Raw genomic sequence first — 15,306 nt, forward strand, 5'->3', positions numbered from 1 at the left:
CGGTGACGAACTGCGGGGCTGGGGGGAAAGCACAGTCGCTGCCTTTGGAGCCCACACGATCTGGGTTGTAATCCTGGCTCCGTCACTTACTAGCTGTGCGGCCTTATCACCCGACCTCTCTGGGCTTCAGTTGCCTCAGTTATAAAATAGAAATAAAAAAGTTTCTATCCAAGGAAATGGTTGTGAGGATTAGGTGAAACAATTCATATGAATTGCCCTGACGCCCAGTCAGTGTCAAGATTAAATTAGCACCTAGCCCTCCTGTTTTCCGATCTTGGACACAGGCTTACCCCTGGCATGATGATCTTCTCGACGTCCTTAATGATGTCCTCAAATGTTTCTGGCTCCTGAGGAGCAGCAGTGGGGAGCAGGGGGCGCAGGTAGCCAGGCTCCACGTCGGGGTACACCTGGCGCCCCTCGACGCCCTCCAAGTAGTCAGCCACGTAATCCACCATCTCCTTCCCTCTCCTGCGGAACTCATGTGCATTCATGGTGACCGGGCTTCCTCAGAGGCAAAACCTGCACAAAGAGAAAAGAAACCAGTCTGCAAACGTGATGAGGTCTCACTTGGAGCAGGGCAGTTCCAAGCAAGCTGACAGCTGGGGCTGCCTGGGTGGAGACCCAAACACCCTGGAGTCCACCAGACCCCAAGCCGACAGCAGTCTCCTTCCTTGTCTGGATGGGGTGGAAATGACCCTGGATTTGGAGACGGCAGCAAAGTGTTTATTGTGCTATTCGCCGGCGACTCAGCTGAAGACAATGCCACGTCTCGTTTTTTTCTACCTGCATCCGTGAAATGGACCAGGGCACACATGAATGTCTATGGTCCATCCCAGCTTTAATAACAAGCCTCGGTCCAAGTCCTACCTTGCTCTCTACTAGCTGTGGGACAGAGACTCCCTGAGCCTCTCTCTTTATCTGAGAAGAGCATATGACAGTGTGCTGATCTCTCCGGAAGCTATGAAGGCAATGGCGTGGCCTGAGTACAGCACTCAGACCAGGGCCCAGGCTGTACAACCCCCATCAGTGAGTCTGCTTCTATTATCTTGACTCCAACACCAGATGGAACCACACCCCTGCATACAACCCGCTTTTCAAAACTCGTGCTTTCTTTCCTCATCACATAACAATGTACAGGTGATCCTGGTGCCCTGTGGTAGTAACATTCTATAAAGTCTCCACGAATTAGCAAACACTGGCCCTTTCCCGGGGAAATATGCAAGGTTACATTCCTGTGCGTTTCTGGTCACATTTTTTTTTTTTTTTGCGGTACGCGGGCCTCTCACTGCTGTGGCGTCTCCCGTTGCGGAGCACAGGCTCCGGACGCGCGGGCTCGGCGGCCACGGCTCACGGGCCCAGCCGCTCCACGGCACGTGGGATCTTCCCGGACCGGGGCACGAACCCGTGTCCCCTGCATCGGCAGGCGGACTCTAAACCACCGCGCCACCAGGGAAGCCCTCTGGTCACACTTTTGTCAATCAATCAATACATAATCTTTTTTATGTGTTTCTTGTTAAAGACACTTTATTTAATAGGCACTGACTCATGAACTTCGGACTCCTGGCCAACAGCTCTCTGACTCATGAATGAAGCTTATCAGACAAATGTGATTTCTCCCTAAGGCACATCGCAGCCTTCTTGCATGTAGGACCCCTAGAAGGCACTTCAGCACTATATTTGGGGGCCATTTAAAATAGTCAAATAACCAAGAATAACACAAAAACGTGGCACTAAATAGACCCGCTTGTTGAAACAACCAGGCAGAGCATTGCCTTGTTAGATTCTGCTGGGAGCAAGTGCATTTGGGCAACTCAAATGTATCATCCATGAGTGATCACGAAAGCACCACGACTACTGACGTGGGGATTATGAATGAATTGTAGCAAAGAGTGATGCCTGCATACAGAAAATCTGGGAATAATAAGCACAGACTGTATTTTCAAAACAGGAAACTTGGACAACACACAGAAAAATATTCATCAAGAATCCCACCACTCGGGCTTCCCGGGTGGCGCAGCGGTTGAGAGTCCGCCTGCCGATGCAGGGGATGCGGGTTCGTGCCCCGGTCCGGGAAGATCCCACATGCCGCGGAGCGGCTGGGCCCGTGAGCCGTGGCCGCTGAGCCTGCACGTCCGGAGCCTGTGCTCCGCAACGGGAGGGGCCACAGCAGTGGGAGGCCCGCGTACCGCAAGGTAAAAAAAAAAAAAAAAGAATCCCACCACTCAAAATTCTGGCACACACCCTTCTAGATTGTTTCTTATATTTATGAGACAATTGTGTGCTAAGCCAGGGATGCATCTCTGAATTCCTCCCCTAGTTCAAAACTTCGTAAGTCAAGAGTAATTTTCCTGTGGGAGTAAGCGCTGGGGGGCGATTCTACCTCCACTGTAATTAGCATAAACGCTGATCTTCGTATCATGTTCCCAATGCTTCTTCCATTGCTTCCCACTGTCTGTACTACTTTGCTTTGTTTTTGCTTTGCTTTGCTTTGCTTTGCTTTTTGACGATTTTAATGTTAAACACTCCAAGACAGGTTTTATTCAAGACTATTGCCATAGGGGAGGGAGACTGTCTCCCGATATCACAAGGGCCAGTGGGGATGTATAGCTGACAGGTAGGGTTAGGGAACAGATGGGACAACACTAAGAGCAGCTTGGCTGGGTGTCCAGGTGGAGGAAGGTGATCTGGACTGTATCCCAAGGGTAGAGGCTTCCTCGAGAAACCAACTTCGCGTGATTCTCTGTTACAGCTGGGCTCAACTCACTGAAGTGGGGACCTACTCAGGAAGAGGGTTCATTGGAGCCTGACTGGGTTTGACCAAGGAGGGAGTCTTCATCAAAGGGAGTCAGCTTGACAGTATGTTTCCTCTCTCAGAATTCTCTTCACTGTTCTTTGTTCAGATGTTCTCCATGAACAGCATGGAAGCCATCCCACGGAAGGTTCCAGGTTTCCTCAAGGTCAGTGACTGGACCAAACCCCCATTTCCATATTATTGTTTGGGGGTAGTGAATGCCCCGGTGACAGGGACTGGATACAATATAGGATACAATTTGAAATCATAGCAACGGCGAATGCTAAAATAACAGCATGAGAAAAACCAAAGTGAGTCTTTGAGTTTCCATCGCACCTTTGTGTTTCATAAGCTGCAGGCCAAGGAAGCTTGTCTTTCAAAACATCATGCCCAGATTTTCCAAAGGCTCTTAGTGCAAAGCTGTGAAGCTTTATACATACAGCTTCAGGTTTATAATTCCCTGGGTCTGCAGGCTTCGAAATGAATTTTTCACTTGGAATGACTCTGATTATGTCAAACGTCACACGTAGAGTGAAACTGGGTCTTACCTCAAATTGAAGTATTTTTAGTTGACTTGATTCAAATTCAACCAAAATTGCATCAAATGGCAGATCTTTTTGCTAGCTTGTTTTTTTCACAAAGCAATTACGAGTACATTTCCCACGCTGATAAATACTTTTCGATTGCATGATTTTTCCCGGTTGCGTGGTGTTTCACGGTGCGAATGTGCTATATTCAGGACGTGCATGACTACTGTTGAACATTTACATCATTTCCGGTTCTCACCTACGTTAGTGGGAAGAGTTGGTGTAGCCCAGTGGCCACCCCTTCATGATCAAGAACTGAAAGGCTCTGCCCAGCCTGACAGGGATGCCACTGCAGTAAAAACCTCATTTCCCTCAACTGAAAACAAACACCGTAATAAAGTTCTACCTCAAGTAAATCTTTTTGTGATAATTAGGTAAGTACGTGGGAACGGCTAAGGAGTAGAGGCACAAAATAAGCATTCGACACGTTAGTTGTTAGATTTTCTATAAAGCACTGAAATATACAACCTCATACTTTTATTTTTGCACACTTTATTTTCTGTTAAAATTTTCTTTAAAAAGCATTTATCTTATAATTTCTTTAGAACAAATTATTATAGAGATATATATTTTAGCGTGTTAAGATTATATGGCCAAACTTGTCCCCAGAACATATTTTTACCAAACTACTCTTCCACAGGGAGTGTGAGAGAACCCTAGCTTTATACTAGGGTTCGAGATACATATTAAGATTTGCCAGTCTGGCAGGCATTCATGATTTCATTTTACTTTGATTAATGAGGTCAAATAGTTTTCTCACACTTCTTTGTATTTCCTTTTTTACGAATTGCTTGTTAATTGCCTTCTTTTCTGCTAGGGTGTTAGATGTTTTCTTATTTAACTGCAAGAGCTCTAATATAATAAATACTTGCACCCTAAGTGTGTGATATATTTTGCAGACATTTTCCTCATTTTTATTTGACCTAGTTTTGCTTTTAATTTTATTCCAACCTATAAGAATTTTAATTTTTATGCAGTCACATCTCAGGATCTGCTTCTTTGTGATTTTTTCCTTGTGTATGACTATTTAAAATGCCTTTTAGAGCAAGTATCCGCGCGACCTCTGTTTGCCCTATTAAAGGGTAGCACCTGCACTGCACAAGCTGAAGCCTCAGGGGAGGAGCTGTGCAAAAATTAAGAAAGTTGCTTGGGTTCCTGGAGTATCAGCTGCTTCCTTCTAATGGGAATGCAAGAGTCCGATGGCCAAAACGGGATGCCTCGTGAAAAAAATAAACTGACAGACACACCAACTTGCCCCCCGCAAAGAAATACTACCAAATTGTGAGATAAGACCTAATTATTATTTTCGAATCATTCTGTCATTTATTTGTCAATTCTTTCCCACAAAGACCTTTCCAGAAGGCTTTTGGTGCAAAGCCACAGAGAATCTTGTGTTCATTTTGGAGCTGTTTGATATTTCATGCCTCCAAGCTGGGCAAATATTGGCTGAAAGATGTAGATGATGATAAAGGTTATGACTGATATCTTTCCAGGCCTTGAAACGGCGCCTGTTGACATAATCTGATCGTAGCCTCCGCCAGCAGCTACAGCCACGGTACTTTACGTGCAGCCCCTGTGGGACACGCAAGTGCCTGGTGAGCCCCACCTGCTCGGGGAGGTATGAACCCCACTGCAGGCCCTTGGACCTCCTGGCTGACCTGGGGGGGTCATTCATTTTTGTACTTTATCATTCCACCGACATCCTTTGCTAAGTGTTGGCTTCTCCAAGCAGAGTCCTCAACTCTTCATTGTGCTTTCTCAGGACGAATCAGACCCTGGGCCACAGTTAGCGCTATGAATGTTTGCTCAACGAGGAATGAATACATGAATGAGCACATGAACCAGTGAATGAACGGAAAATCTTTTTGTCCTCGGAACGTTGTGTTTCTGACATATGGTATATTAGATCCTACTCTCTACCTCTAAGCCAACAGCCCATCACATACCTGCCACAAAAAAGCCACAGGGGACAATCACGGCTCAAGAACAATGGGCCCCTTCCCCAGGGAATCCTGACCCGCTCCCCCCCGCAACCCCGGGCCTCAGGTGTTCAGTTCATGCCAAGCCTCTAACCCTGCAGGCTCAGAACTGACTCAGTTTCCCCAGTCTTGGCCCCGGAAGTTCATCTTGGATTTGGGCTTCCCTCTGCTCTGGCCCCAGCAGTCCCCGTGGTCCTGGCTGGAAATATCCCCCTCTCCGGACCCCTGGAACCCTACCTTTGCCACAGGTGTTTGGCAAGAACCCAGACCAGGCTCTGGCTGATGCTTCCCTGGCAGTGGAGGTGGTGGGACTGGTGCCCATGGCCTCAGTGCAGAGCTTGTGTGGGGACTGCACACCAGCACTGTCAGCACAGGGCCAGCCACACCCAGTGTATGAGGGTCTGAGTGAGGCCACCCCTCCGGGGGCACAGAGGACCAGAATCAAGATGCTTTGTGCCTGCCCACGGTCCTGCCTATCGGTACAGACAAGCGCTGCTCCCGTTTCAAACCCTGGGACATTGGGCCCTTCACTCAACATTTCCTGCTTTTCCTTCTCTATCTGGATAAAAAGAGGTGTTTACATTTTCTTTTTACGCTATTCCAGGAAAAATAAACTGTAATTTATGTTTCAAAAAACACTTCTCGCTCTGGGACTGTGAGGCCTTGTCTCTTGTTTTTAACCTCAGGCACATAAGTTATCAATCCAGGCGCAAAACGAAACTGGCTGATTTTCCCCTGAATCGACTGGTTTCTTGATGAACACCTTCTCTGTGGGCACAAAGAGCATAAATAAACCCAACGGGAGAAACGTTTCTAACCGGGATGGTCAGGAAGTGTCTAACAATGAGAGCTTTCTAACGATAAGGATGGCAGTCTGGGGCTTCCCTGGTGGCGCGGTGGTTGAGAGTCCGCCTGCCGATGCAGGGGACACGGGTTCGTGCCCCGGTCCGGGAAGATCCCACACGCCGCGGAGCGGCTGGGCCCGTGAGCCATGGCCGCTGAGCCTGCGCATCTGGAGCCTGTGCTCTGCAACGGGAGAGGCCACAGCAGGGAGAGGCCCGCGTACCGGGGGGAAAAAAAAAAAAAAAAAAAAGACAGTCTGTTAACTTGCCTCAAAACAAACAAACAAACAAACAAAAAACCCACCCCTCTAAGATCTTTTGTCCCTCTTAAGACTCTAGTTAACAGTGACGTCTTTAGGAGCCTTAGGGACAAGGGTACCCGGGTCATTTGTGCAAAGCTGCAACTTGGTCAGCCTTGCCCAGAAGGAGCTGGCACCGCAGAGGAGACAGCCAGCGTCACAAAGGAGGTGGATACCTCTGCCCTTCAACCTCCCACCAGAGCCTCCCGTTGGCAAAAGGCTACCAGGATCCAGGTGTCCTGGGAGCCGGGGAAACACAGCCTGTGGGGGCCTGAGGGTGGGGCAGGGAGAGATAGGAATAGAGACCCAAACGGGCTACCCTAACTCACTGCATGCGTTATTACGTCTGTGCTATTGCTACCCTCATTTTACAGGAGGAAGAGGTGTTTAGGCTCTTCCCAGGTGTGAAGCCAGTGGTGGCAGAGCTGAGGCAGAGCCCATGTGTCCTGCCAAGCAGTCTGTTCCTTAAGCCAAGGTGCTGCCACTTGTCACTGCAACCGTTAGCCCGGTACCTCGTAGAACACACGGGCACGCACACGTACACTTACCACTTTCTTCCACTCATACAGTTGCTTTACCTAAACTGCGGTGTTCTCGTTGAAATACAGGCTCTCTCACTGGTTTAAAAAATGGTCAGCATTACGAGAAATAAGTGCTGGAGAGGGTGTGGAGAAAAGGGAGCCCTCCTATACTGTTGGTGGGAGTGTAAATGGCTGCAGCCACTATGGAGAACAGTATGGAGGCTCCTCAGAAAACTAAACATAGAACTTCCATATGATCCAGCAATTCCACTCCTGGACATATTTCCAGACAGATCTCTAATTCAAAAAGATACGTGCACCCCTATGTTCATAGCAGCACTATTTACAACATCCAAGACATGGAAGTAACCTAAGTGTCCGTCGACAGATGAAAAGATAAAGAGGATGTGGTACACAGCTACAGTGGAATACTACTCAGCCATGAAAAAGAATGAAATAATGTCATTTGCAGCATCGTGGATGGACCTAGATATTATCACACGAAGTGAAGTAAGTCGCACAGAGAAAGACAAATATCACATATTGTAACCGAAAGTGGGGTCCAGCTGCTCACCACTCAAAAGCCAATAACGAGGCCAGGTTGGTGGAAAGCGAAGTTTGCTTTATTTTGCATGCCAGCAACCGGGCGGCTGGGGTGGGGGGAAAGTCAGCTGTCCAAAGGCTGACTCCCTCCCTCCTACAACCAGTGGGCAAGAGCTTTTATAGGTTGAGGGAGCGGGCTACATGCAGAAACAGCACAGGCAGCTCTGACGGGCACCTTGAAATTGGTCATCGGCGGCCTGACCAGTGTCATCCTGACTGTTTTAGGTAGAGTTAAGCTTCAGTTCCAGGGTCGGTTTGTTTTCATTCCTTTGAGGCCAATTCTCGGAATTGTGGCAGCTTATGTCATGCCTACAGCCTGGTCATCACGTAGTTAACTTCTTCCACCTGGTGGAGGTTTCAGTATCTATAAGACGGCTCGCGGGACATGGCTCAGAATTGTATATAGTCGTTTTAGCCCTTCAGGAGGAACTAAAAGTCCTTGACTATGCTTAATGACTAAACTATTATGATTTGGTCTCCTTTGTTTTCCTCTGTTTCTGCATTTTCTCACTTCTCTGATTAAACTTACCCTTTGCCTAAAGTTTTTCCCCAGACAAAAGTCAGGCTAAGGACGTGGGGCAAGAACCGTAGGGTCCTGTTCCATTTCAATATCACTTGTATGTGGAACCTTAAAAAACGATACAAGTAAACTTATCGATGAAACAGAAACAGACTCACAGACATAGAGAACAGACTCGTGGTTGCCAAGGGGGAGGGGCGTGGGAGGGATGGACTGGGAGTTTGGGATGAGCACATGCAAACTATTATATACAGAATGGATAAACACCAGGGCCTACTGTATGGCATAGGGAACTATATTCAATATCCTGTAATAAACCACAACGGAAAAGAATATTTTTTAAAAAGAAGGTATATATGTGTATAACTGAGTCACTTTGCTGTACAGCAGAAATTAATACAACATGGCAAGTCAACTGTAGCTCAATACAATTTTTTTTTAAATGGTCAACATTTATATTAACTTACACGCACCAAGTGCTATGTCAACTCTTTGCATGTGCTCTAATTAATCTTCATGACAACTTTATGGGGACTATTATCACCCCCTGAACAAATGATAAAGGCTGAGGCTCAGAGAAGCAGGACCCAGCGCTCTGACCTCCCACCTGCCACGTCCTGAATGCACCGGACTCAAACACAGGCGCAGTGCACCTCCAACAGCTTTGGGGTTTCCTGAAAAAAAGTAGGACTAACCCTCCAGATTAGAAACTTGAAAAACAGGTTTCTCCCTGAGCCTCCAGGAATGACTTCCCAGATGCTCCCTAGAGGCCACCTCCACAGGACAGGCCACCTCCACGGGCGCCTCCCTTGCTCCCGACAAATGGTAACTAGGAAGAAAAGGGGCTCGCAACATTTTGTGAGGTGTGTGCCCGTGGCCGGGCCAGCTGGCTTCCGAGCCTCCATCTTCTATTGGTAAAATGACCATAACACTAAGTACTACAGAGAATTCTAAATAGGGTACAAAATCACTTATATGGTTGGCGGTCCATGCCATGGCAGCATCTCTAGGGAGTTTGCTGTCCGAGGGGAAATTTCACAGAAGCCTGAGCGGACAGGCAGTGGGTTTTCCCCGGTCAGGGCTGGACACCCAGGAAGCACCTCCTCTCCGGCCAGCTGGGTCTGGATTACAGAGGTTCTCTGCTACACTTTCAAAACAAGATTCTTCCACACTGCAATCCTCAGCCAGCGACCTTCCTCCCAGCAGCCTAGAAAGAACAGGGGTTAAGGTCAGAGCGAACAGGCTCGAGCCCTGGCTCTGCTACAAGAGGCTGGGCTGCTGTCGGCTGCCTCCGTGGCCTCTGGAGTCTCAGTTCAGCCCCTTGTAATGGGGCAGTGAGATGCTGCAGGCAGGAGCCACTAAGGACTGTAAAGCTGTCTGTGTCTGGCGTCTGTGGATCCTGATGTGAGGAAAGAAGCAGGTCGGATCATCGTCAGGACAGACAGAGCACTAGGGCAGCAGGAGAGAATCGGGGGACGCGGAGGGTGGAGGCCCACCCTGGACCCAGATCAAACTTCAAGGGGAAAGCCTTGTTCCTCTGATGTGCGAGGAACTTTGCGTCTGTTTCCGATCCGGTCCCTGATTAATAGACAATCGTCATCTCAGTATTTTCCTGGCCAACAGTTCTCCATGGGGTGGAGCCATGAAGAAATTTATACCATGATTTTCAATTTTACTCTCGTGGGAAGATACGACTATTTCCACTCACATCCCTGCAAACGGATTGTGATGGATTATATAAAGCTGGCTGAAAAATTCACAACTTCAGCAATTTCAAAAGTTGATAAATATTAGTGACATTAAACTAGTTGATATCTTTCCAATTTACCCCTGAGCTCAGACCATTCCAACAGCTGGCATCAGGCTATGTGTATCATCCGGTAGCCTCTTTTCACTTATTTTCCCCATAACCCACTGTGCATAGTTACGTTAATATCGTGCATATATGACCGGTTTCGCAGGGTCACCGCCCGCGGGGACTGAGGGCCACTGGCTGTTGCGGACAGCACTGCTGAGGGGAACATGGCCGTGTGCTCCCCGTCACGGCGCTTGTCACTTTATCCCCCTATTGACTTCGTCCCTCAAATATACTAAGTCCCCAGTGGAATCCAGAGGTGCGAGTTTCACGGTTCTTTTGCGTGTTGCCAAATTTCTTTCCAGAAAAAAACAGAATGATACAGAAATGTCACCCACCGTCAGGCTGGGCAGGCACAACAAACACCCCCTCTCTGCTAGCTTTTATCATTCGCTCACAGTTTCAATTTAAGCTTAAAATTGTATCACTTTTATCATTTTCACTCATGTTTGCTCTCCTACAACATTTACATAAGAATGATCAGTAATTTTAATTTGAACTTTCCTCCTCTGTTTCCATTTTAATTTGGTGTCAGACTAGACCTCCTCCCCCTTACTTTATTTCCTCTTTCTTTTCCTCAATCCTCTCCCCCCTTTCTCTCATTGAAGTCACATTAATCGTTGATAAAAGGTGACAACCATCTGCCTTTTCTATAGATTTGAGACTATTAATCGGTGTCCTAGTCGGTTGCTTCTTTCCACGACAGCCGGGATGCCCCGTGACTACGACACGTACGACACAGTGAGAGTAAACACAGGACACCTGCCGCTGTGCATCTAGGCAACATCTCTAGCGCATGCTTTGGGGAGTCTCCGCTTTTTTTCACCAGTCAGCTGAGCAGTAAATACTGACTCCTGGATTCACTGTGAACACTTACCCCTGTGGCATGACTGCAGGCCTGTCACCCACATGGCTAAGAAGCCAGCATCTGAGGCTTCCCCCAGGCCAAATCCCGAGAACACTTGGACCTTGGTGGCCACATCCGACGGTCCAAGAAACCAAATGAATCAGTGTCACCTGACCTTGTGCTAAGCTTGCCGTATGCCTTGTGCCCTTTACACTCTCATCACCCCTGCCAGTATTATTACTGCTGTTTCACCAAGGCTCTGAGGGGTTGGTGCCCCGACGGAGGCCAGAGAACCAGTAATGCGAACAGCGGTGCCGGCATTTCTGACTCTGAAGCCAGCCTCCCCCTAACCCCCGTGGCCGGGCATCCAGGGCTCACCCAGGATGCCTGCCACCTGTGCCCTCACACGGCCCAAGGGGTCAGAGCCCACAGACCCCAGGGCCCCTGTCTGGGCTGGGGAGGCAGTGCCTGGCACCCAGAGTGTGGTCGGGGTCCCACCTGATCATCACACCCAGAAGAGGATGCTCCAGGTGCGGGCACCAGGCCCCCGCCTGGGCTGATCCCCACGCAAACGGAAACAGGCAGAAGCTGAACAACCCAGGAGCAGCGCTGCTGCCCCAGTTCCTCCAAACCCTGACAAATGCCAGATGGTGACCGTCCACAGTGCCTGGGGGTAACCCTTCATCTCTGTTCTCTCTGTCTTCACAGCTGCTCTGCAAAGAAGCAAAATTATGCCCACTCTAGAGATGAGGAAACAGGCTCAGGGAAGCAGGGGCTGGACCAAGCCACACAGCTCAGGAAAGGTTTCACACGTGGGTCTGTGCACTCAGAAGACCAGACCACTTCCCTTTGGCCTGGGGTCCCCCACGACCATCGCTCACAGGGAGCCTAGCCGCTCGGAGAATGCAGGGGGATTTGAGCTTTTCCTTGGAGGCCGTGTGCCAATTCGCTGCCCCTGTACGCCCCGAGCATCCTCCTGCAGAAATGCCGACGAGGCCCAGAGAAACCTCGGGACCGCTCTTTTAAAATATCGAGGGAGTCTAATTTTCCTGGGGTCTCTCCCCAAACTTACCACCAGACTCAGATGGAGAGTTAACAGGGTAAAACCTTCAGAATAAACAACAGCCTGAAGAGGGGGAAATATGTAAATAACAACCCCCCCCAGCAATTCAGTTGAACCTGTGGAGGTTTAAATGGGTTTTCTCTTATTTTCATTATTTTAAGCAAACTGGCATTGTGCAGCAGCCCGCCTGCCACGGGCCCAGGAGAGACAGAAAAGCCTGCTGTGAATGTCATGATTTTTTTCTCTTTCAGATACACCCAGATGCCCCTCATCTTGCCTATGTGTTCACTGTTCCAGGGTGACCACTGCCCTGGCCACTCTTTATGCCGCAATTGTCCCCTTTGTTTTGGTTCTGCCTCAGAAGGAAAATACTGCTGACTTAAATGAGAAACCAACTGTAAAGACCCAAGTCTTGGAACCCTTCAGAGAAATACGACGAAGGGGAAAACCCAAGCCACCTGCTTGAATTTCCCTTGGAAACTGGAGGAAACAACATACTCGGGGCAGATGGACCCCTCTCCCACTTTCCTACCTGCAGTTTACTTGCTGATTAATAATGTAGGTCCCATTAGTGACCACCTACTGTGTGCTCAGCCTTCGTAAACATCAGACCCAATTGATTTTTACAAGCAGCGTGCAGGAGGATGTCCTTCACGGCAGAGGACGAGAGGGGTCCATCTTCTCCCCCGACCCCCGCCATCTCCCGGCCTCTGTGGGCTCCAGATACACCATGAACCAGCCTGGAAAAGAATTTCCACTCGCTCTCTTATGTTGCTATTATGGCTCAGAGATCATGGGCTAAAAAACCCTCAGAAGTTTCTGATTCTTTACTTGACTTGTCACTTGGACACGACACACACAAAAGCAGGTGATTTAGGTTGACACCTCTTTTCTCAGAAAGTTCCTCCAGTGTGCCACACCCGCACAGCGCTGGATGCTCACCCCTCCCCGCTGGCCTGAGGAGACCCACCCAGATGCAATCAACAGGTGAACCTCCTGTCCCCAAAGTCCCCACACCGGAGGGGCACTGCCACCAGGAGCTGGCTTCCCCCACGAGTCTGGTCCCCCAGGCTCTGAGGACAAAAGAGCGGTACTCACAGGCAGCCCGAGGTGCTCCTTCTCTGCCTGTCTCTCTCTCTCTCTCCTCCTCGGTGACAGTTAAAAGGCACAGAGGCTGCGATTGCCATTTAAGTAGACAGAGTGTCCGCCTCCCCAAAGCCAATCAGAGCGGCTTGCTCGGCTTATTTACCCGGCAGCACGTCCCACCCCCGCCCTCCTGCTTCCCATCCTCCACAGGACGTGAGGGTCAGGCCGGGCAGAGCAGGGCCCAGAGACGGTGGAGCCTGCGGGGGCTGCGGGCCTAGAAGACAAGGGAAAGGGGCTCTGTGCCACACCCAGGCTGGGGCCAGTTCTCCTGGGGTCTCTCCAGGTAACCTCTGAGCAGCGGAAGGCTCCAGGCTCTTTCATGGGCTGAAGAAGGGCTGGCCTGGGCAAGGCAAGCGAGGAGACTCGCTCTGTGCCAGCGCTGGGCCACGAACGTTGTACCCGTACCCGCTCGGGGCCACTGGGACCTGCTGTGCCGTGCAGGAGGCTGACCTGACCGCAGGAGGCTCCGAGTGCCAAGCCCACGAGCCCAGGCAGAGAGAGAAGCAGAGGCGCGCAAGGATTTGAATCCAGGTTCACCGGATTCAGAGACCCCGTTCCCTGAAGCCGACCAGCATTCAAAACACAGATTTCCTCAAACCTGAACTTGGGCTTCCCTTCTCAGCCACCTGGCTGGGCAGGCTGACCCGGGGCTCAGAGCCTGGAAAGGGGACCTGCAGGGAGCCCCTCCAGGCCAGCAGGGCACGCAGATTCCACTGCTTCCAACACTTACACTCACCCTGGACACACACACACACACACACCCCACAGGGCACATACACACATGCCATACACACGTGCACACGTACACACCATCGTAAACGTACACGTACACACAAGGCACACACCGACACACAACACAGTTTCAGGGCCTGCGGCACAGCCACGAGCCGGGAACTTGCCACGGAAAGCCATTCCCCCCTGGCTTTAACGAAGCAGCATCTCTTCAAAGGAGTATCTGCCCTTTGAAGCATCTGTGGAGCTGGCAGGGGCTGAGGCCTCCGCGACGGGTGGGCGGGGCCGGTGGGGCGGGTGGGCGGGGTCTGCGGGGACCCAGGGGCGCCCCGCGCAGCTCTTCCCTCCCTCCACCCAGCGAGGACCGCAGGCTGGTGCGGGGATCAGGCCCTTCCGTGCGGGGCCGACCGAGCTCCGAACCACGTCGCCGGGAGCCGCAGAGGACCGCTCACCCCCCAGCACCGCTCTGCTGGACGAGAGGCCGGGGAGGGAGGGGGCGAGGTTGCATGGCTGGCCAGAGCTGGGCCGGGCGCTGTGCCTGCGCAGGGCTCCAGCGGGCTCTGGACGCGGTGCCCGCGGCGCGGGGCCCCTGACCCGGCACAGCGCCTGGCCCAGCGCAGACCCTAGGTGAACCCTGCATCTTTCGTGGAGGCTGTGCAGAGGGGGTAGAGGTGTGATGATGGAACTCTGAGAGAGGGGGCTGTGAGAGAAGAATGGAACTTTCCGTTTTGTAAGGAGTGACAGTGATAATAATTAGCATTTATAAAGGTTCTTTTTCAGGCATTCTTACCACAGGATCACTCAGACCCTCACAACACTCATCACAAGGTAGATTATCATCGTCCGCAGTTTACAGATGAGGAAACGCAAGCCCAGAGAGGTTTGCCCAAGGTCACACAGCTAGCACGTGGCTGAGCAGCGAGTCCCTCACCAGGTCAGCTGGCCCCCATGCCGGCACTGCCAGGTGAGCTTGCTGTGTGGCATCCAGGGTCGGAGGCAGATGGTGAAAGAATAAGCAGAGAGAAAGCCACAGTGGCCAGCTGTGACGAGGGCTGCAGAGCCAAGCCTGTGAAGAGGGAGCAGCCCAGAGGGGAGCCCGCAGCTCAGGGCCCGACTGCCCTTGGGGGGACATCCAGTCCTTGAAGGGTCTGGGGCAGAGCACTGACGTGCCTGAGGGCTTAAAAGTCACGCCAGCTGTTGCTTGGAGAGCAAATTGCAGGGGAGAGAACAGACAGATTTGAGATTTATCTGGAAGTAGAAACAAGGAGATGTGAAGTGGTCTGAAGATGCGGCACAGGGCTGAGACATCAGCCTGCAGGTTCCGGCTTGGACCTGCCTCCCGGACCTGCTGTGTGACTGTGGACAGCTGCTTCCCCATCCCAGGGACAGTGACAAGCTCTGACTTAGGAACAGGACATCAGGAATGGACCTAGCAAAACCTTACAAAGGGTCTGCAAGACTTGCATGAAGAGACTTATAAAAGCCCACGGGAGGACATTAAAGAAGAGCTGGATAAATGGA

The 15,306-nt window shown here is 50.7% G+C and overlaps 1 protein-coding gene across 1 annotated transcript in view; it reads right to left on the reverse strand.

Annotated features, from left to right (window-relative positions):
* DDC (dopa decarboxylase) overlaps positions 1 to 13,065 on the reverse strand; it is a 67,190-nt gene extending 54,125 nt beyond the window's left edge. The window contains exons 1-2 of the mRNA XM_065884337.1: positions 13,006 to 13,065; positions 291 to 519 (exon numbers count right to left, since the gene is read on the reverse strand). Coding sequence (XP_065740409.1) covers positions 291 to 491 — 201 coding nt within the window. The 5' untranslated portion in view covers positions 492 to 519; positions 13,006 to 13,065. The remainder of the gene's footprint in view (positions 1 to 290; positions 520 to 13,005) is intronic.
* Positions 13,066 to 15,306: the final 2,241 nt, after the last annotated feature.

This window comes from Phocoena phocoena, chromosome 9 (genome assembly GCF_963924675.1).
Source record: "Phocoena phocoena chromosome 9, mPhoPho1.1, whole genome shotgun sequence".
NCBI classification, from domain to species: Eukaryota; Metazoa; Chordata; class Mammalia; order Artiodactyla; family Phocoenidae; genus Phocoena; species Phocoena phocoena.